This window comes from Peromyscus eremicus, chromosome 12 (genome assembly GCF_949786415.1).
Source record: "Peromyscus eremicus chromosome 12, PerEre_H2_v1, whole genome shotgun sequence".
In the NCBI taxonomy this organism is placed as follows: Eukaryota; Metazoa; Chordata; class Mammalia; order Rodentia; family Cricetidae; genus Peromyscus; species Peromyscus eremicus.
Genome location: NC_081428.1, coordinates 55,553,540 through 55,574,767, shown reverse-complemented (window position 1 = coordinate 55,574,767; position 21,228 = coordinate 55,553,540). Strand labels below are relative to the sequence as shown.

Genomic DNA, 21,228 nt, shown 5'->3' with positions numbered 1-21,228 from the left:
GTAAAAATTAAGCATTTAAAAGGTAGAACACTCACTACCTTATACTATCTAAGATTTTTTTTTTTTTAACATATTCACTGCACTGAATGTACCAGAGTCCTGGGACATTGTTACAAAGCGGTATTTTTTTTCCCTTCACACCCTTTGAGTCTGTTCAAGAGCAACTTCTTTTTAATCCAACGATGAAAAATGAAGGCAGGTGATACGACTTTTTTGATTATTCCAGATAAAAATTAACCAACAAAATCTCAGCTCATCTCCAGGAACATGTATGTTCTTGCCAGAAGGGTTTTCAGGCACGAATTCCCTAGGAGTCCATGGCTCTCCACAGCTGCCTTCCCCTGAGCCAATCAGGCAGGCCCCATGTGCAGATGACCCGGCACCAGCTCATATGTGTGTGTTCACATCTAATCTCAGCTGCCTTTGCTCAGATACATTTAGAGCAGTGGTCCCCAACCTTCCTAATGCTGCGACCCTTTAATACAATTCCTCATGTTGTAGTGACCCCCCCAACCATAAAATTATTTTTGTTGCTACTTCATAACTGTGATTTTGCTACTGTTATGGGTTTAATGTAAATATCTGATATGCAGGATATCTGATATGTAACCCCTGTGAAAGGGTCCTTTGACCCCCAAAGGGTTCGCGACCCACAGGTTGAAAACCACTGATTTTGGGTGTGTAGACCCATTCTGAGATAGGAATGGGGTGGTTCTTATCACAATTATAATTTAAATATTATCTCCATAAGACTCCTCTGTGTGCTTTTTCTCAAGATTAATGTATCCTTCTCATGTAGTCCTACATCATGTTTGTAAGATGTTTGTAGTGATGGAGAATGTTTTAGGTGACTTCAAAATTCCCAATTTATAGAGCAAACAAAATGTGCTGGCTAACTTTATGTCAACTTGGCACAGGCTAGAGTCATCTGAGAGGACTGGGCCACAATTGCAAATGCCTTCTTAAGATTGGGTTGTAGGCAAGCCTGCAGAGCATGTTCTTATTAGTGCTGGTGTGGGAGGGGGCAGCATATTGTTGTTGGGGTCATCCCTGGGCTGGTGGTCCTGGGTTCTATAACAACACAGGCTGAGCAAGCCATGGGAAGCAAGCTAGTAAGCAGCACCCCTTTATGGCCTCTGCATCAGCCCCTGCCTCCAGGTTCCTGCCCTGTTTTGAGTTCCTGTCCTGACTTCCTTCAGTGATGGTCTGCAATGTGAAAGTGTAAGCCACATTGACCCTTTCCTCTCCTACTTGCCCTACAACTACAGCTGCCCGATATCTGACAAAGGTGTCAGACATGTGTCACAGACAAGGCAGCAAAGATGCTGTTAACAGAGGTTAACAGATGCTGTTGGATTTTCCACTTGCAGAAGAATGAAGGAAGACCGTTCTCTCTCACTTTGTACTAAGAGCCACTCAAAACCGATCAAAGACCCAATGGAAGACCTGGAACTTGCAACTGCTAGAGACAAACTTAGGGAAAACACTTTAACATGCAGACACAGATGAGGACTTTGTGGAAAAAAATAAATTCAGTAGTATAGAAATAATCCAAAGAATTGACAAATAGGATTACATGAAACCAAGAAGCTTTTGAACAGAAAAAGAAATGAGCACCAGAGGGAAGAGATAACCTAAAGAACGGGAGGAAAATCTTCTCCAGCTCCACATTAGGAGGTGAATATCTAGACCATGTGAATAAATGCAAACTCTAAACACCAGGATGCAGTGTGAATCACTGTCCAGTGAAGGAGTAGTGGGATAGGGTGGGATCTTGCTCTGTGCCCAGCTAACCTGTTCTCTGCCTCACTTGTCTGGAGTTCAGCTGGATTCAAAATGGCGGGTGATAAGACTGGAAAGGATTCTAAAAGGCCAAGACAAAGATGATTTCCATCTGTAGTGATCTGGCTTGTGGGGTATGTTTAGAGACATTGAAATCCAGAGCAGCCTCACTTGTGGGGTGTAGTCCCACAGAGACCAGTGCAGCCTCCCTGGAGTAGCCCACTGAAGACCTGCTTGAACTGGCAGGAAACACCAGAAGTCTTTTTGTTGTTGTTGTTGTTGTTTTTTTTGAGACAGGTTTTCCCTGTGCAGCTTTGGAGCCTGTCCTGGAACTCACTCTGTAGACCAGGCTGGCCTCAAACTCACTGAGATCCGCCTGCCTCTGCCTCCTGAGTGCTGGGATTAAAGGCCTGTGCCACCACTGCCCAGCACATCAGAAGTCTTAAACTGTGTTACCTGCACATCGCTTGCAACTTGGTTTTCATGGAGGTAGAGAGCTGGACTCTCTCATTAGTGCTATAGTTGTTGCTGATGGTGTTGCCCCAAACATCTCCAATCTCTGATTGAGAAGAAAGGACAGCAGAAAAGTGCCTGGGGGTAGCTCTCTTCCTTATTACTTTAGAACTCTATTTTAAAAATTTCTCTTTAGTTTTTATATGTACAAAATGCATGCCTGGGTGTGTATTTGCATGTGAGTGAAGGCCAGAAGAAGATGCCTGGTCCCCTGGAGCTGGAGTTACAGGCAATTGTGAGCTGTCTGACATGGGTGCTGGGACCTAAACTTGAATCTTCTGCAGGAGCAGTACTTACTTCTAACTGCTGAGCTGTCTTTCCATCCCCAGGACTCTAAATATTCTCAACTGCTAGGCAGTGTTGGTGATTTCAGTAGACTGTAATATGTGTGAAGAACACAGTTTGGGGAGAAGGGGGAAAAGAAATAATAGAAACAACCCCCTCCCATGATTATCCCAATAATGAAACCCAGAAAACAAAAACAATCCTCACAAGTTTGCCTTTTTGTAATTTCGTTTGAGCAAGTTAGGAAGTTAATTAGCTTTTCAACCAACCAAATTTCTGCATTTGAGTCTTAACCATATTTAAGCATTTCTGTGGTTTCAAAGAAGGTGTTGATTCTGAAGCAGTGGATTTTGATTGAGTCAAATGTGATGTTTTTGTTTTTGAAGCTGTGGAGTTTGTGATGCAGAAGTTATAGTAACACACATTTGGTTTGGTGTAGGCATTATTTTCACTCTGGTGAATTAGGTCAATAAAAGACATATGTCCCAGACCAAGCGAGCAAACAAAACTCAACCAAGTGACAACAAAAAGCCTGATCACCCCTTAAACCCCCCCAATGATAATCAGTTAGTTAATTAGTTTATCAATGAGCTAGGAACTGAATTAACAGTTCCAGAATGAATAATGTTTGATAAATTGTTTGAAAAAATGTTCCTTGGCCATCAGGGAAAGGCAAATTAAAATTGCTTTGAAAAACAAACAACAAATGTTGGTAAGGATATGGGGAAAGAGGAGCCCTGGTACACTGCAGCTGACAGTGTAAACGTGTGAAGCCACTGTTGAAATCAGCATGGAGGTTTCCCCCAAAGCCAGAAATAGAACTACCATATACCCCAGCAGTACCACTCTTGGGTATGTACTCAACTAATTTTTAAGTCAGCATACCTCAGAGATTTGCTTGCACACCCATGTCTGTAGCTGCACTTTTCATAATAGCTAGGAAATGCAAGCCCTAGATGTTTATTGATAGATAGATGCAGGAAAAAATGTGGTACATATATATGTTGGAATTTTATTCACAAAGAAAAAAGAAATCTTGACAGGAAATTGGATGCAATTAGAAACCATTATGTTTAAATGAAATAAGATAGACTCAAATACTGCATATTATCTCATATTTAAACTTAAATTTAAAATGAAAAATATGGATATATCCGTTGAGTTGTGTATGTGTGTGTGTGTGTGGAAGAAGAGGGTAACAGAATACACATGTCATGAAAGCATGGAGCAGAGAGAAAGGAGTCTATGGGGAAAGGCAGAGAACCCCCACCAGAGTGGGGTGTCTCAGTTAGGGTTTCAATTGCTGTAAAGAGACGCCATGACCATGGCAACTCCTATAAAGGAAAACATTTAACTAGGGATGGCTTACAGTTTCAGATGTTTAGTCCATTATCCTCATGGTGGGACATGGAGGCATGCTACCTGACATGGTGCTGGAGAAGGAGCTGAAAACCCTCTATCTTGATCTGCAGGCAACAGGAAGTGAACTGTTTACTACACTGAGTACTGAGTGTAGCTTGAGCAAAGGAGCTTAAGCCCACCCCCACAGTGACACACACTCCAACGAGGCCACACCTCCTAATAGTGCCACTCCCTTTCGGAGCCACTTTCTTTCAAACCACCATACAGGAGGGAAGTCAGGGAGGGTCATGAATGAGAACAAAGTCTAATGACACATGTACGAAAATGCAAAATAAAACATGTTATTTTGTATACCAACCTAAAAACGAATAAAGAAGTTTTAAGAAGAAAGGAGCCTGGCGTGGAAGGGATGCCTTTGGTCATGGACACTGATTTGAGATGCCTTAGAGATACCAAGTAGATGTGTTTGAGAGAGACTTTTGGAAGCCATTGTAAATGAGGATCCAGTTCAAGACTGTAGATGTGCTTCTGCAGGGCAAGTGTGGAGATCAGGAAGTCCTTTGAGGACTACAAACACGTGAAGCCATGCAACAGCAAGGAGTGAAACTGCAGAGAGACCAAGAAACACTCAGGAAAGGGCAAGTGGAGTTCAAACTGTCTCCCTGAAGCTGAGGGGCAGTGGATTTCAACAGCAAGCCTGCTCATCTCTGGTAGATGCCCTGGAGGATGCAAGAGAGATTACAAAGGCTGTGCAGCCACATGGTCTCTGGGATGCCTGGGGAGGAGCTTTTAGAAGTGGTGGAACCGCAATGGATCAAAGACTCAGGGAGAGAGTGGTCAGTAGACAGCCAGTGTAGACAGGTCTTCAGAAAGAGTCACAGGAAGACTCTGAGGCAGCAGATCCTGGTGGTGGGAGTGGGGAGAACAGGAACTACTGCCCTTCGGCGAGGGAGGGATTGCTTTGAAATTGAGCAACTGGACAATGTTTAAATGCTGTCAGGGTTTCCTGTGCAGAGAGAAGGCTTGAGCTCCTGCAGTCTGTGGCAAGGTTACTAAGGGACCAAAGGGAGAGGATTCAAAGCTCTCCTGGTGGATGGTGGGTGTGGCTCTAAATAAACTCTTAACAGTAGAGAGGGCGTTGAGGCAGATGGAGCTGATTTGTAGGTTTACAGTCAGGAAATTGAGGAGGTTTTCATCTAATGGTTTTGTGTAAAAGTCTGTTATAGTTTTAAATGTTGTGATTGCTTAATGCAGTGGTAATAAACATTCCTTAGGTAAACTGCCTGGTTTGAGTCCAGAGTGTACATTTTCTAACCTTGTGGTTATGTGTCTTCGGACTGGCTTTTAGTTTTTCTCTGGGCCTCTATTTTCCCTTTTTGGGGGGACAAATTTTATTAGAACAAACAACTCCCAACAAGGGGATCAGAAGGGCCCCAGAAGTGGGAGTTCCTTCTTGATTCTTTGTGGAATTAAATGAGTGTTTTATATAGTATTGGCTATAGGCTTGGATGGTCAGCATGCTCCATTGCCTCCCCAGCAAAGGATAGTCATGGTGGGTGCCACCGTTTCTGACACTCCTTCTGTGGCGAGTGGGTGGGAATAACAAGCCTTTTGTGTAGATGAAGCACCAAGTTTTAGAGATTAAGTGACTTGCTTGATGTTCCATAGCAGATTAGAAGCAAGAGCCAGATTTCCAGTCAGATCCGTCCAGCTTCACCTGCCCCTTTGCAAGCTCTGGAAGCTGTCTAGAAGGTTTCTTTTGCTGTGGTGCCAAAGTGTGGGATTCAAGAATCAGATGATGTGAGAATGTAAAAATAAATAGTGAGTGCCACAGAGGCTTTCTCTTGCTAACAGGCTCCTCTTCCCTGTCCCATCCCTGCCCATTCCTGCCTCATCCCAGCCCATCCCAGCCTCATCCCTGCCCCTTCCCAGCCTCATCCCAGCCCATCCCAGCCTCATCCCTGCCCATCTGTGCCCATCCCAGCCCCATCCCTGCCCATCCCAGCCCCATCCCAGCCCCATCCCTGCCCATCCCTGTCCATCCCTGCCCTCTGCATTCCCTGTTTGGGCAATTCCCCCCATTTCTAGCTTTTGCTTTCAGTTTGTTTTAGTGTGTGTGTGTGTGTGTGTGTGTGTGTGTGTGTGTGTGTGTGTGAAAATTATGTGAGTTCAGCATGAAGTTAGTATACCTGAGGATGGATGATAAACATCGCCTTGCATAGGTTAACAGGGGAAAGTGCTTTCTCTCCTGCATTGGAGCAGTCTGAAGAACATAATGGTGACCTTCTGTGGCTCGTTTTTTTTGTTGCTGTGTTGTGACGTATGGTCTTGCTGTGTAGCCTAGACCTGCCTTTGCCTAGGCTGTCCTGACTTCTCAGTCCTCCTCCTTTCATCTTTCCACTCAGGAGGCCTTTGCCATGATGCTCAGCTCTTCCTCTCACTGCCCTTCCCTTCCCCTCTCACTTCCTTTCTTTCCAGGTAGGGTATCACTGCAGTTCAAGCTGGCCACAGACTTGAGCTCTCCCTGCCTGTATAGGTGTACACCACAGTTGTGGGATATTTGTACACTGTGGGAATATATATTGCTGTGATTGGTGTAACAAAAAGCTGAACGGCCAATAGCTAGGCAGGAGGTATAGGTGGGACTTCCAGGCAGAGAGAGAGGAAGTAGAAGATGAATCTAGGCACACAAGAGATGCCAGAAGACACAGAAGAAGCAGGATGGGCAGTACATGGTAGGATGAAGATGAATAGAAATTTAATTTAAGTCATAAGACTAGTTAGGAACGCCTAAGCTATAGGCAGTATGTGTGTTCAGTGTCTGTGGAGACCAGAAGAGGGTGTTAGACCCCTTGGCACTGGAGTTAACAGAGGGTGTAAGCGACACGTGGGTGCTGGGAATCGAAGCTGGGTCCTGTGTAAGAGCAGCCAGTGCTCTTAACTGCTGAGCCATCACTTGAGCCCTTGACCATCATTTTTTATTATGTTCTTTTACTTCTTTTGACTCTTTGTGATTCTTCCCTTTTCATGTGTGCAAAAATTAATTCATTGCCATGTACTTTAAGAGCCTGGTGGAGTTTTAATTGAATTTGCTCTGAATTTTATCAATTTGGGGAGATTAATTGACCTCTTATTAATATTGGATCTCCCATCTCATGAACACTGTATATCTTCCCATTTCTTTACTTATTACCTCTCTCATTGATGTTTTATATGTAGTTTTGAGCATCAAGGCATTCACATACTTTGTTAGATTTACAGATGAGCACTAAGTTTTGTGGTGTGCTACTGTAACAATACTTAGAAAATTCAGTTCATGTATTTTGTCAGGATTTATCAACTTTTGCACGGACTTTGCCATGGTGTATCTGAATCTCTCCAAATACTGGGTTACTGCCTTATAAGAGAGAATAGAGGGCAGCAGTGGCACATACCTTTAATCCCAGCACTCGGGAGGTAGAGCCAGGCAGATATCTGTGAGTTTGAGGCCAGCCTGGTCTACAGAGTGAGATCCAGGATAGGCACCAAAACTACACAGAGAAACCCTGTCTCGAAAAAAAAAACAAAAAAAACAAGAGAGAGAGAGAGAGAGAGAGAGAGAGAGAGAGAGAGAGAGAGAGAGAATAGATGGTCCCTAACATTACAAAATTACTTTCCAAGATGTAAAGGGGTGAGCCACTTTCTTATTTTGGCTCTGTGAGTGATGAGTCATTCTCTGGTTAGACCATTTTGTCAGTGTGTTCACAGATCCAGGTCAGATGTAATGTGATACCGCGATACTCACAGAGCTGTTAGGAGAGGACATGCACAGAACCAAACTGTTCCTTCCTCTACAGGTGTTGCAGTGTCCCTGGAAGTGTCTGAGAGCCCTGGCAGTGTCCAGGTGGCCCGGGGCCAGACAGCCGTCCTGCCGTGCGCCTTCTCTACCAGTGCTGCTCTCATTAACCTCAATGTCATTTGGATGGTCATTCCTCTCTCGAATGCAAACCAGCCTGAACAGGTACTTTTGTTCCACCTCTACAACTGTGGATCTTGGCAGAAGAGATGGTGAGGGAAGCACCATGGGAATGTTTGATTTGTAGAGTAAGGTCACGTGGTCAGTGTGCCCTCCCCATTGCACTATTAGTTCATGATCTGATAAGGCTGTCCTCCGTTTACAAGGATGTCCTCATGATCTGGATAGCAAATGATAAAGAGGTTCTTCTGAGGGTTTCGTGCAGGACTTTGGAGTGTTAAAAAGAAAACACTGCTGAGAGGCAAATACTAAGAAGGCAAAGTCTATCTTTGAGGAAGAGATTGGCACTAACTCAGGTGACTTGGAATGTTCTCTAAAGAGAGTGATGATAGTAAGAAGCTCTAGGCAGCAGTTTGCTTTGATGAGTTACTTACCAGCCAACATGCATCTTAACACAGTAGGCTTGTCAGTTAACATGCTTCTAAACACATTAGGCTTGCCCACCAACATGTATCTCAATATAGTTGACTTACCAGCCAACATGCATCCTAACACAGTAGGTTTACCAGTCAACATGCATCCTAATGCAGTAGGTTTACCAGTCAACATACATCCTAACACAGTAGGCTTACCAGTCAACATGCATCCTAATGCAGTAGGCTTACCAGTCAACATGTATCCTAATGCAGTAGGCTTGCCAGTCAACATGCATCCTAATGCTGTAGGGGTTTACCAGTCAACATGCATCCTAACACAGTAGGCTTACCAGTCAACATGTATCCTAACACAGTAGGTTTACCAGCCAACATGCATCTTAACACAGTAGGTTTACCAGTCAACATTTATCCTAACACAGTAGGTTTACCAGCCAACATGTATCCTAACACAGTAGGCTTACCAGTCAACATGTATCCTAACACAGTAGGCTTTCCAGTCAACTCAGACTCTCATACAAATGAGAGTGAGAGTGTGCCACATAGAAGGAGACATGTAAAAATGGAAGCTCCTCCAGAAATCTATATCAGTTATAGGAAATAAATTAATCTCAGATACCCACTATAAAATTAATTAATTGTGGTAATCACCACAGTTTTATTTACAAAGATGACATTCATTTTCTGAAGCTCTTCTGATTTTATCTTACTACTTAGTGTATTTAGTGAAGTAAATTTTCTGGTACAAAATTCTATAGAAACTTCTTTTAAATTTATTATTTTTTAATTTATTAGTTGAAAATTGCATACATGGATACAGTATATCTCCAAACCATGAAACTTTTGCAGTAGAGTCTAGCTTTTGGGATCATTTTGTTAAATCGCACCATTTTAAGCATCAACGATGGGTTAAAAGTGTTTAAAAGAAGAACTAAGGTTTCCCACACATGCACATGAAGATCCTTAAAGGTCCCTCCTCATTTTCAACCCCCGGGGGCTTTCTACTATATTATATGCTGTGTTTCTCCCAAGAATAGTTAGCTCTGATAATTGTTAGCTCTGATAAGTTGGCAAGCACAGTAGTCATGGGCTTGCAATGTTCCCTTCCTTTTATGATGTGGATATTCAGCCTGTGAGTGATCTGTCTTTCTGTGGCCTAATTAGTATGAGAACAGGATGCAAATACCTTTTGGATTTCATCTCACCATTAACCTTTTCACCGGTAGAAATATTTATGTTGAGAGTCCGGTTGCATTCAAGATATTTTCTATGTTTTGATAAATTAAGGAAGGGAAAAATTATTCTAATTATGCTGTGAGAGTTTATAGAGTCCTAAGATGCTCATGGATGGGGCAGTCACCAAAAGCTGTTGACAACCCTGAGAAATTAAAATTTCCACTTTCTGTAGCAGGTACATTTGGTTCTGTCTACTAGATTATGTGCCAAGGAGGGCCTACCATGGCCACTTTACTTACATATTGCTTCCTTTCGCAGGTCATTCTCTATCAGGGTGGACAGATGTTTGACGGTGCCCCCAGGTTCCATGGGAGGGTAGGATTTACAGGCACCATGCCTGCTACCAATGTCTCCATCTTCATCAACAACACTCAGCTGTCAGATACGGGTACCTACCAGTGCTTGGTGAACAACCTTCCAGACAGAGGGGGCAGGAACATTGGGGTTGCTGGCCTCACAGTGTTAGGTGAGTGACAGACAAGCCCCACTACCTCAGGCTTCAATTACAAATCTGCTCTAAAGCATATTTACTTACGTCCTTCATGGTTATTTCTCTGCTCCCTCCCTGTGGTCTTAGTTCCTTCCCTGCCTGCCTTCTTACCCACAATGCCCCTCGACTTCTCTATGATTCCCATTCTTAAATCTCCAGCTGGTCTTTAAATTTACCTAATGCTTTTTCCTGGCAGTGGATGAAGGGTGACATAAAAACTATCTTTAAGGTCCTGTAGGACAGAAGCCTTCCATTGTGGTAAAACTCAATCATGAATAGTTTGTTGTGAGTAAAAAGTAGAGGTGTCAGCATGTGTGAGGATAATGTTTTTACTGACATCTGTGACAGGAAGTGGGGTCACCATAGCCCTCAACTTGCACTCGTGGACCTGGTATAATTTTAACTCTACTTCCTTATGCTCTTAAAGACATCCTTGTTTCTATCATACATTAGATTATCACCTTAAAAAATGAGACCAAACTGATGTAGGGCCTTGTCCTTTAAGACAGGAAATGAGCAATGTTTAGATTAAAATTCGGATCTGCTCATTCAAGCCAGCATTCTTTATATCATAGAATGTGGCTTGACTCTCAGCACCAAATTCTGTTCCCTGCATCTGTTCGATGTCTCAGTTCTCCTGTCTCTCAGGTGGATTGCTTGTAGAAGAGGCTTCCAAGTAGATTCTTGTGATAGAGGGGGTGAATTCATCATTTGGACAGAAGAAGAAGTACTCAGAGAAGGCCCTTCCTCCTTCTGTTCAGGTCCCAGCAGCTGTCTCCATAGTCCTGTCTAGCCCTCTCCTCACCCCTTTCCTCCCCTCCCACTGCTGAGTTATTTGAGGATACTGATGTTTTGCCTCAATAGGGGAGAATATGCTTTAATCGTTGGTGCCCTGTTCTCCCAGTCTTCAAGTAATTCTGAAAGCTAAGGACCAGACTGGAGGTGTATCTTCTGAAGATAACATTCATTATATTAAAGCTATATATAGTTCTAAGTACTCTGAGTGCAATATGGAGTACTAAAGGAAATACTTGCTGTTCCGAAGTTTACATAACTGAGCAACAGACTTCTTACAGTATCCAAGCTTAAAAACATTTTTTTAAGGTAGAACAAAATCCTTTACTTTATAGTGAATGTCATCTCAAAATAATTACTTTAGGTTTTGCTTTACAGTACCATAGTGGTAATGGTGAATGGACCGAGTCTAGGAGGCTGCCTTAGCCCAGCACAGCAGACCCAAACCCCTAGCCCTCTTTTGTGTAGTTCTGGATCTTATGTATGCTAGGCAAGCATTCTGCCAGTGAGCTGCCCTCCCAGACCCTTATGCCCTCTGGTTACTTACACCCCCATACCCTCTGGTTACTTACACCCCATACCCTCTGGTTACTTATACCCCTGTGCCCTCTGGTTACTTACACCCCCAAACCCTCTGGTTACTTACACCCCCAAACCCTCTGGTTACTTACACCCCCAAACCCTCTGGTTACTTACACCCCATACCCGCTGATTACTTACACCCCCATACCCTCTGGTTACTTACACCCCCAAACCCTCTGGTTACTTACACCCCATACCCGCTGATTACTTACACCCCCATGCCCTCTGGTTACTTACACCCCATACCCTCTGGTTACTTACACCCCATACCCTCTGGTTACTTACACCTCATGTCCTCTGGTTACTTACACCCCATACTCTCTGGTTACTTACACCCCATACCCTCTGGTTACTTACACCCCATACCCTCTGGTTACTTACACCCCTATGTCCTCTGGTTACTTACACCCCCATACCCTCTGGTTACTTACACCCCCATGTCCTCTGGTTACTCACACCCCCATACCCTCTGGTTACTTATACCCCCATACCCTCTGGTTACTTACACCCCCATACCCTCTGGTTACTTACACCCCATGCCCTCTGGTTACTTATACCCCCATGCCCTCTGGTTACTTACACCCCATACCCTCTGGTTACTTACACTCCTATACCCTCTGGGAGAGTGAGTCTCTTCTTCCACTCACTCACTTTCTGATTGCTCTGTATGTCTCTAATTCGTTTTGTACTTTCGTGTATTTCGGAAGGGGTAAAATCATTTATTGAGAAGGCGTTAGGATTAAGACCGTCACCACATGTACATAAACTCCAGTGGTACCTCCCTCACCAAGCTGGAGCTCCATGCCGTGGGGTTCATTTATATGTTCACGCTTTTGTGCCGGTGTGAACCTACGCTTCCTCCCTTTGGTGTTGCTTTGGTGACTTTTGTGTTCTTGTTACTTATGCCCTTGTCAGCCTTGAAGGGATAGAAAATGTTTTGGATTTTGAAATGTTCCCTGCCTCATTGTTAGCCTTCTCTAACTTGAGCCTAACTGTAAGTTGAAGCATCGTAAAGCTGAATTCGCTGCAAAGCGGGCCCATCTAGTCTTTGTAAAATAACAGACAACCTGACTAAAGCGGGCTCTGTTGGAGGATTGCTGGTGGGGTCAATTCCTGCTCCTGAAATGGGTTTGAATATGGTCTTTCAGCAATGTCATTAAAGGCAGTGCGTTGACCTGAAGGCTCTTAAGAACCCTTCTTTAGAGGGAGCATCCAAACCAAGACCCTAAGATACCTTAAAATGTATCCAAAAGCCATGGCTCCTTTTGTAGATTTGCTCCCTGCCTATGGCGCTTGCAAGCCTTGTGTCCATCACCATGCCCTGGGAGTGGATGCTTGATTGTCCCCTGGTGTCTCCCCAAGTGAGCCACAGTTGTTGCCTGTGGTTCCCCAAGGCAAACATTCCTGTCTCATTGGCTCTCGGTAAAAGTGAATTCGTGTTACTTCTTCTTCCCGTGACAGTTCCCCCTTCTGCTCCACACTGCCAAATCCAAGGATCCCAGGACATCGGCAGCGATGTCATCCTTCTGTGTAGTTCAGAGGAAGGCATCCCTCGGCCCACTTATCTTTGGGAGAAGTTAGATAATACGCTCAAGCTACCTCCAACGGCCACTCAGGGTACGTACAGTGCCGCGAAACCTGTTTGCTTAGCACTTGAGGAAAGTCATGAACTTTAATAGTTTGTAACTACAGAGAATATTGTGCTTTCAAGTTTAAGGTGAATATGACATTTCCTTTCTCTTCCCTATATGACTTTTAAGAAGTGTATCTACTAACATGAAAATTTTATTTCTTCAGTGAAGATTTAAAATAGCACACCAGTAACATCTTTGAGTTAATGCTAGGACAGTTCTTGACACCTCTATGAACCCACTTTTTGCTTGAGGTACAGTACAGGTACCCATTTTAGTGCGAGAGAGATCTGCATAGACACAAGAGGATTAATTCTCCTGTTTCAGCCTCAAGTCTACGTAGAGGAAGAAGATGAAAAAGAACAGGAAAGGGACCCATGACCTAAGCTCATACCAGATAGGTAAAGGTGAGGAGCCATGCATGCCATGGGTGGTTCTGGATATGCAAATCCATTCATCTGGATTTGATTATAAAGAACGTATCTTTGAAAACCTCAGATATTATGAAATGAGATGAGATGAAGTTATAGGCTTGTGTAAAGCCTTATGTTACAAGAAAATCCAATTCAGCGTCCTTGAGTGCTGTGTTATCTTTAATTCAGACTATTTTCCTCATCTCGTTCTTGGGGTAGATTGCCAACTCTTTATTGAGAGCTAGCCCTTAATAAAACAGCCCCAGATGGCGTTAGCTGTGCCTTAGTTTGAATTGTCCTGATGATCTGTGCCTGTCACAAGGAAGGAAAGCCCTGGGCTGCTGGGTGACATTAGATGTGGTTAAGAACCAGGGCTCCATCCCTCTAAAGAGCCCGTAAGTAAACTCCCTATGGAATCCAGAGGGACACTGATGGACTCTCCTTTTAATTCATGTAGCCCCCAATTCATTAGTTTTAAAACCTTATTTTCAGCTTAATGGCTTTTAGGCCACTTTTGTAGTGATTGCTGCAGTACCCCCTCTTCCCCCCATCCCCCCCCCACACCTGTTCATCGCTAAATGTTTCAGCTACACTGTGGGATAAATAGCTTTCTTGTGGACTGACTTGTTAATCTCACTATTGTAAGTGGCATGCTTAAAATAGCTCCTGTTGAAATGCTGAAAACTGTTTGAAGTCCAGCTTTTCCAGTAACTCTGTCTACAATAGTTTACTTCTCCAGACCTGTGTTACCTTTCTGTAAGATGAAGGGTTTGTTGACAGTATCATCTAGAACCTCTGAAAATCATTGTGGTTCTGTACTTTCCATCCGTGTCATCCCTGTGGAACACTGGATAAAGGGTGAAATTGGGGCAAACATCTGACAGTCCTATCTGCGTGGACTGAGAGATACATGTGGCAAGGGCTTCCTGTATCTCCCTGTTTTAGAAGAGTCTATATTTGCAACTTGAAAATTCAGGGATAAAGATGAATGAACTTGAATGTCAACGATGAAAATGGTGGTCTTTTGTAATTCAGTCTTTGGATAAATTATCAGAAGTACTTCAGATAACCGTATTTGTTCTCATTAAATGTGCCATGATTTTTCTTCAGTTTCATTTCTTGATACCTATATTAACAAAGTAGAACTTGACATATCCCTAAAACAACTTAAATAACTTTTTTTTACTAGAAGATTTACCTTACTGCTTATATGTACAATATTTTAAAATTTGAACTCCTAATGCATTTTCTGAGGAAATAATATTTGGTACAAGGGGAGGGAGGGCATCCTATGAGTCTGGCTAATCACAGAACACTATTTTGGAATAAGTAGTGCCTTTTATACATAGAGCTTGAAGGAGCTCCCCCTGGAAAATCTGGGGTGATTTAATATGAATACATAATCCACAGAATGGAATGAGAGGTGTAAATGAAGACAGTGGTGCATTGTCTTACAGCAGAATGCTGACTAATGCACATTGAAGAAATGATACAATACTAACAGCAACATTGACTGATGTCTGAGTCATAAGCAAACGGTTGTTGATAACAGACTCCTTTTATAGTTCCGTAGTAGGGCCCCACAAATCAGTGATTAAGATTTTTGTTTTTATTTTGCAGGGATGGGGGGAGGAAGTGGGAGGGTTTGAGACAGGGTGTTACTATGTCTCTCAAGCTAGTCCTGAACTCATTATTTTAGTCTCCCAAGTGATGCTATTACAGAATTGAGCCACTACCTCACCTGAATATCATTAAGAATTTTAAGACAAACCACTAAGAAAAAAAACTAGAGCTTATAAGGTAGAGGAGTAAATGAAAGATGCTGGAGGACACTTGGAGGCTTGGCATGTAGCTCAGAGTGCTTACATATCATACGTGGAGCTCTGGGTTCCATCCCCCAGCACTACATAAAACCAGGTATAGTGGCACAGGCCTGTAATCCCAGCACTTAGGAAGTAAAGACAGAGGATCAGAAGGTCGAGGTCATCTTGGGCTATATAACAAGTTCTAGGCTAGCCTGGAATACATGACATCCTATCTATAACAGCCAGACATACCCCCATTAAATCACTGTAGAAGGTATGGGTGGAGCTGGAGTCAGTAGCCAGAAGGCCTGGGAACTAGAACAAAATCAAGGAGATTTAAACATGCTCACAGTAATGACCAATAGAATTAATTCAGATAATCAAAGGATAGAGGCTCTTAGGTTACAGATTAGAAATCAAACTGAATCGACAAACATCCTATTATTAGAGATGCACCTAGCACACGGCATGAGAAGCTGAAAGCCGAGGAGCCTTAGAACAGAATCATATGGACAAGAAGGTAGTTACCACTAACACTGCATTGTGCTAACTGCCACCGATCTGGTATCCATATGTTAATGTATTTGTTCTTTTGGTTTCATGTCAATATTGTTTTCTAACCTGGTACTTTTAATGAAAGAATATATGATGGCCATTTTCCATATCATAAACATTCATTTCACACAATTGTTATTGTGATTACGTTGTAGATTTTAATCTCCCATTACTGTATTCTTGAACTGCTTTGAAATTGTGACTTTAGTTTTGGCCTAATATATTTTAGGAGATAGTTTTGTAATTTCTGCTAAGTCATAAGAAGTCTTCATAAAAATATATCTTTATATTTGTTCTGCCTATGACATGATGTTGCCAAAGTTCATACAGGAAAAAAAAATCTCATAATTTTTTTAGTAATTTTATGATTTTGTGTTGGGCAACATTGATAGCTATTCCGAATGATGTGCCACAAAGTGAACATTCCAGGCAGACTTTTTAATCCAATGTAAGATATTTTGAAAAAAAAATATAATTTGCCAGACACTGTAATTTGTAGTACATATTCTAACACAACTGTGTATATCTTACTGTGCATAAAAATCACCCGTAAGTCTATACTGCATGTCGATTCCCATGACCTTCTCCAAATATTCTGATTCAAATGGTCTGGAGTCAAATCGAGCATCCATGCTTTAAATAAATATGTCTAATACACAACCAGAAAACCACTTGAACAGCTCATTAACACACCAAGAAGGATGTAGCTCATGCTGTACAGGGTGACTGGTTCCAGGAGTGACATCTGTTCTGTATTCAGCCCCTTGGTAGTCAAGGGCTTGTGTAAACATGGTGGCTCCTCTCAGTGGCTTGGGAAACTTTGAACTCCGCAAGAAAAGTTGTGGGATATAACTGGGATATAATTAGAACTGCATCCCTCTGCTCTGACTCACAGAGGAAGAAAAAACCCTCACAAATCCAAAATTTGGAGAACCTAAAAATATCTTTTTAAAAAAAAATTAGGGCAAATAATGACAATTAATTTCTAATATTTTTTCCTTTGGAAAATGGAACATTATAACTTTATTTATCAATAGTTTACAGTTATCATAGTCCAAAGCTAAATTATACGTATTTTCGTATATTTCTGAGAACAACTTGATCAGTTCCATTTTTTCATAATTGAACACAGGGGAAGAATATAATGGTCTCTTCAGCTTGCTTGAGACCTCTATGCAGAGCTTTGTTAGAAATCACACAGCTATAACAGGGGGAAATCTTAGAAATCACTGTAGCCTAATGCTGCTTTCTTACAAGGGAGAAATCCAAATTAACAAAGTCAGAAATGAAAAGGGGGTCATCAGTAATACACAACATACACACAGAGGAAATCTAGAGAATCATAACCTGTAGTCCACCAAATTGAACTAATTTGGAGAATCTAAAGGAGGGGGATAATTTTCTCAATATATACCACTAACTGAGGTTAAATCATAATCATACGAGCAATTTAAATGGATCTATAACCCCTAATGAAATAGAAGCAGTTATAAAAGTCTCTCAACCAAAAAGGCATAGGACCAGATGGTTTTGGTATGGAATTCTGCCAGGTGTTCAAAGAAGAGTTAATGCCAATGCTCCTCAAATTATTCCATAAAATAGAAACATATCATTGCCCAATTTGTTTTATGAGGCCGCAGTTAACCCTGATACCCAAACCACATAAAGACCCAACAAAGAAAGAGAATTATGTACTTTTGCGTGAAAAAAAACTTTTCTTAGGGAGACAAAATACACATCTACTCACCCCAGATAGTGATCCCACTCAGAACAAATAATGCTGCTGAAGTCCAACTTGATGAGCCAATGAGTTTGATTAGGGTTACTTACAGGTAGTATATGGGTCAGGGGTTACTTACAGGAACAGAAATGACTCAAAGGCAGCGGCATCTTCAAGGTCTACCCCAGCGTGGGTGACAGCTCACAAAGCTGGGAACCTGGTGCATGCTGCATAGCCTGCAGGCAGCTCAACAGGGTAGAGTGTCCTTTCCAGGTACCTTAGGTGGTCTAAACCCTTATAGGCATCACAGCTGGTTCCTGCATCTTCTAGGCAGCCATTTGGACTCAGAGACTTCTTGGTAGCTTTTCTCCTCTGAAAGTATTTTTTTTTTGAAGCTCAGTTTCCTTCCCTATAAATGGGACTCTCAACTCTTATTGTTTACTCTGACTGGGAGGGGCCTAGTGAAGCTGATGAGTTTCAGGGACTTCCTGATGCTGTCTTGAGTTGTTTGCCTTCTCATTTAAAGAGCTTCCCTATAGGATCTGTTCAGTCTTGGAGGAAACTGTTAAGACAACATAGACAAATTCCCATATTAGCATAGGTCTAAAAATTCTCATATAAAATACTTGGAAACTGAATCTAAGAACACATAAAAAAAATCACCCACCATGGTCAAGTACATTTTATCCCAGAGATGCAGGAATGGTTCAACATATGTAAATTGATAAATGTAATCCACCATATAAATAAGCTGAAAGACAAAAAAAATTCACGATCATCTCATTAGATTTAGAAAAGGCCTTTGAGAAAATCCAACACTCCTTCATGATAAAAGTTCTGTCGACATTAGGGATACAAGGGGCATACCTCAACATAATAAAGTCTGTTTACAGAAAGCTCATAGCCAACATCAACTTAATGGAAAGAAACTCAAAGCAATTCCATTAAAATCAGGAACAAGGTTGTCTACTCTCTCCATACCTATTCAATATAGTAGGTGAAAAATGTATTTTCAATAAAAGAAGCACAACTTTTCCTTACCCAGTCTGAGTATTTCTGTGACTCTCATGGTGGAAGAAAAGTGTTCATGAACTTAAACTATTGAGTAAGTGGGTGCTTTTCCCCTCTTGCTTGGTGACGTGCCATTCTTACTGGAGACAATCTGGAAACAGAGAAACAAGAACCATGTAATGTTCAATATTACAACTTGCACACGCCTTTAATCCCAGCACTCAGGAGGCAGAGGCAGGCAGATCTCTGTGAGTTCGAGGCCAGCCTGGGCTACCAAGTGAGTTCTAGGAGAGGCACAAAGCTACACAGAGAAACCCTGTCTCGAAAAACCCAATATATATATATATAAAACACTAGAGGTTATTATTTGAAGCACCACACACAGATTATGAAAAGCTTTATGAAACATTTGAGGAGTCTGGATGTTCTCTCCGACACTCTGAATATCCCCTGATGTTGTAACCAAAAAAGATAGCAAAAGGTATATTTTAGAAGTGTTAGAAATCAGAGTGAAAGTGAGCAGCCAGGTCATAAATGGGAGGCTTTGATGGATGAAGGCCTGAAGCAGCTGATGGGGTGGAGAAGAAATAGGGAAGGTTAGCATTCAAGATGAATGAAGATAAAATCATCAGCATCTTAACTCAGCCAACATCACCACAAAAGTGATACATAATTCATTCATATGTCTACTGATAATTCATGCACATGTCTACTGAGCAAAGACCGAACCTCCTGAGTAGTATACAAAATGTCACATAGCATTTAAATTTTCTCTTTAGGAGTGGTAGATACAATATTAACTATTTGTAACATTATCTTTAATTTTTATTAAGATTTTATTTTATGTGTCTGTGTGTGGTTAGGTGCACTTGGGTGCAGGTGCCTGTTGAAGCTAACTCTGGAGTTGGGTCCTCTGGAACTAGAGTTACAGGCGGTTGTGAGCTGCTGACATGGGTGGTGGGAACCGAACTTGGGTCCTCTGCAAGAGCAGTTTTTATTCTTAACTGCTGCACTGTACTTCCAGCCCCATATTCATGTTTTTAAATAGATTTTTATTTGGCATTTATTTTGTGTTAATATTCCCTTTGGTTTTATATTTACCATCCAATAATTTGTTTCAAGGTGAGATTGTCTTTGCATATCATTTTACTATACCATGTTGGCTAAAATAACATTAAACCATTTATCATTATCTTTTAAATAGAACTTCTGATACTTTTATACAAGAAATTATTCACTATTACTGTGGTCATTCTTTAAGATATATAAATCATGAAAATACAGACTAATTATGATATTTGACATTACTCCTGTAAGATCCCAAATATTGAGAACTTAAGATACTAGAGGCTTTTCTACATTTCTTAACCAAGTTTTCTCAGGATTTTAAATATTGTATATAATCCCAAGAAATGCCGGTGTAGATATAGCACCAGACAGCATCCTGGTCATGTTAACATGCAGTGCCTCATTTGGTTCTCCCAGGTATAGGGGCTTTTCTAGTTCCTGGCTCACAGTTACGGATAAGGAAGCTAAAACACACATCGTTAAGCAGCTAGTGTCCTCAGGTCCACGTCACTGGTAGGAGGCAGAGCAGACTTGAACACAAGCAGTCTGGCTCCCAAACACATGCTTTCAGCTCACACACTGTTGACCCAGCCAGATGTGGGCTCTGGAACTGAGAACAGCAGATAGAATCGGGAAGAATCACGTCTGTTTGTTTCTCAGATTCCGAAGGGTCTGCTAGGCCATGTGTGCAGCCTGTGTGTAATTGCTTGTGCACACCAACACAGTGGGTTTGGCTGTTTTTTTTTTTTTTTTTCACCTTCCCACACGATAGTGCCCCAGACCACATGTCCGTGTTTGGAAGAGGGAAGTTCAGAGGGACAGCTAGCTCCCCCTCATCCTTCATGTCAGCATGCTCCTGTCCCAACACAGGCCTGACTGGTTTCAGGGTGGGATGTTTCTTTTCTGTTGCAGTCTGGTGTTTGCTGAGGGCTTGCCCCAGCTCAGCTTTCCTGATTTGTTTCTTCTTAATCCTTCCTTATCAGTGTGTGTGTGTCTCATCTGTCATCTGATTACATCGGAGTAAGCTGTACCATGGCACAACAGCCTCATTGAGCCACAGCAAATGCTCTTGGTGTCTGCATCTGAAGACAACAGAAAAAAGAAAAAGAAAAAAAATAGATTGGTGGCCTCGCCTTTTAGAGTAACTCTTTACAGCAGCATCCCTTTGAGTTGACTGGCTGCTTTGTACATGCCCAAGAGCTACTTAGAGGAGCTGTTTAAAACTCCCCCAGTTGTCTCAACAAAATTAGTGGCTTGATGTGAACTGATTGAAGTTTTAGAGTTTTGGGCCTTAAGGGAAAAAAATGGAAGAAAACCAAGTAGCAGTGTGTGGGATTGTAGGGCTGTTCACCCTACATTTGGTGCCTTTGTTGGCTGGAGACTTTGGGATGTTTGAAGGAGGAGTTCTACAGATGGTTGGTTGGTTTTACCAACCGTGCTGGCCCTTTGCATCGTTAGGTGCTGTGTAGAGATGCACCCGTGTAATGAGGTAGTGTTAAGTATCTTGTTGGAAGGCAGGTGTATTTATGAAGATTATGATCTGTGACTCGCGTACATGTGATGTCATGGCTACTCTGAGATTTCTCGGTTT

At 42.1% G+C, this 21,228-nt stretch overlaps 1 protein-coding gene across 5 annotated transcripts in view; it reads left to right on the top strand.

Annotated features, from left to right (window-relative positions):
- Igsf11 (immunoglobulin superfamily member 11) overlaps positions 1-21,228 on the top strand; it is a 190,912-nt gene that overhangs the window by 163,132 nt on the left and 6,552 nt on the right. For 3 of the 5 annotated variants that reach the window (XM_059277749.1, XM_059277751.1, XM_059277750.1), the window contains 3 exons: positions 7,779-7,942; positions 9,826-10,033; positions 12,896-13,051. In XM_059277749.1, the coding sequence (XP_059133732.1) occupies positions 7,779-7,942; positions 9,826-10,033; positions 12,896-13,051 (528 nt within the window). Of the gene's footprint in view, positions 1-4,574; positions 4,653-7,778; positions 7,990-9,825; positions 10,034-12,895; positions 13,052-21,228 lie in introns of those variants that run through there. The other 2 variants (XM_059277753.1, XM_059277752.1) reach the window with 2 other exon arrangements.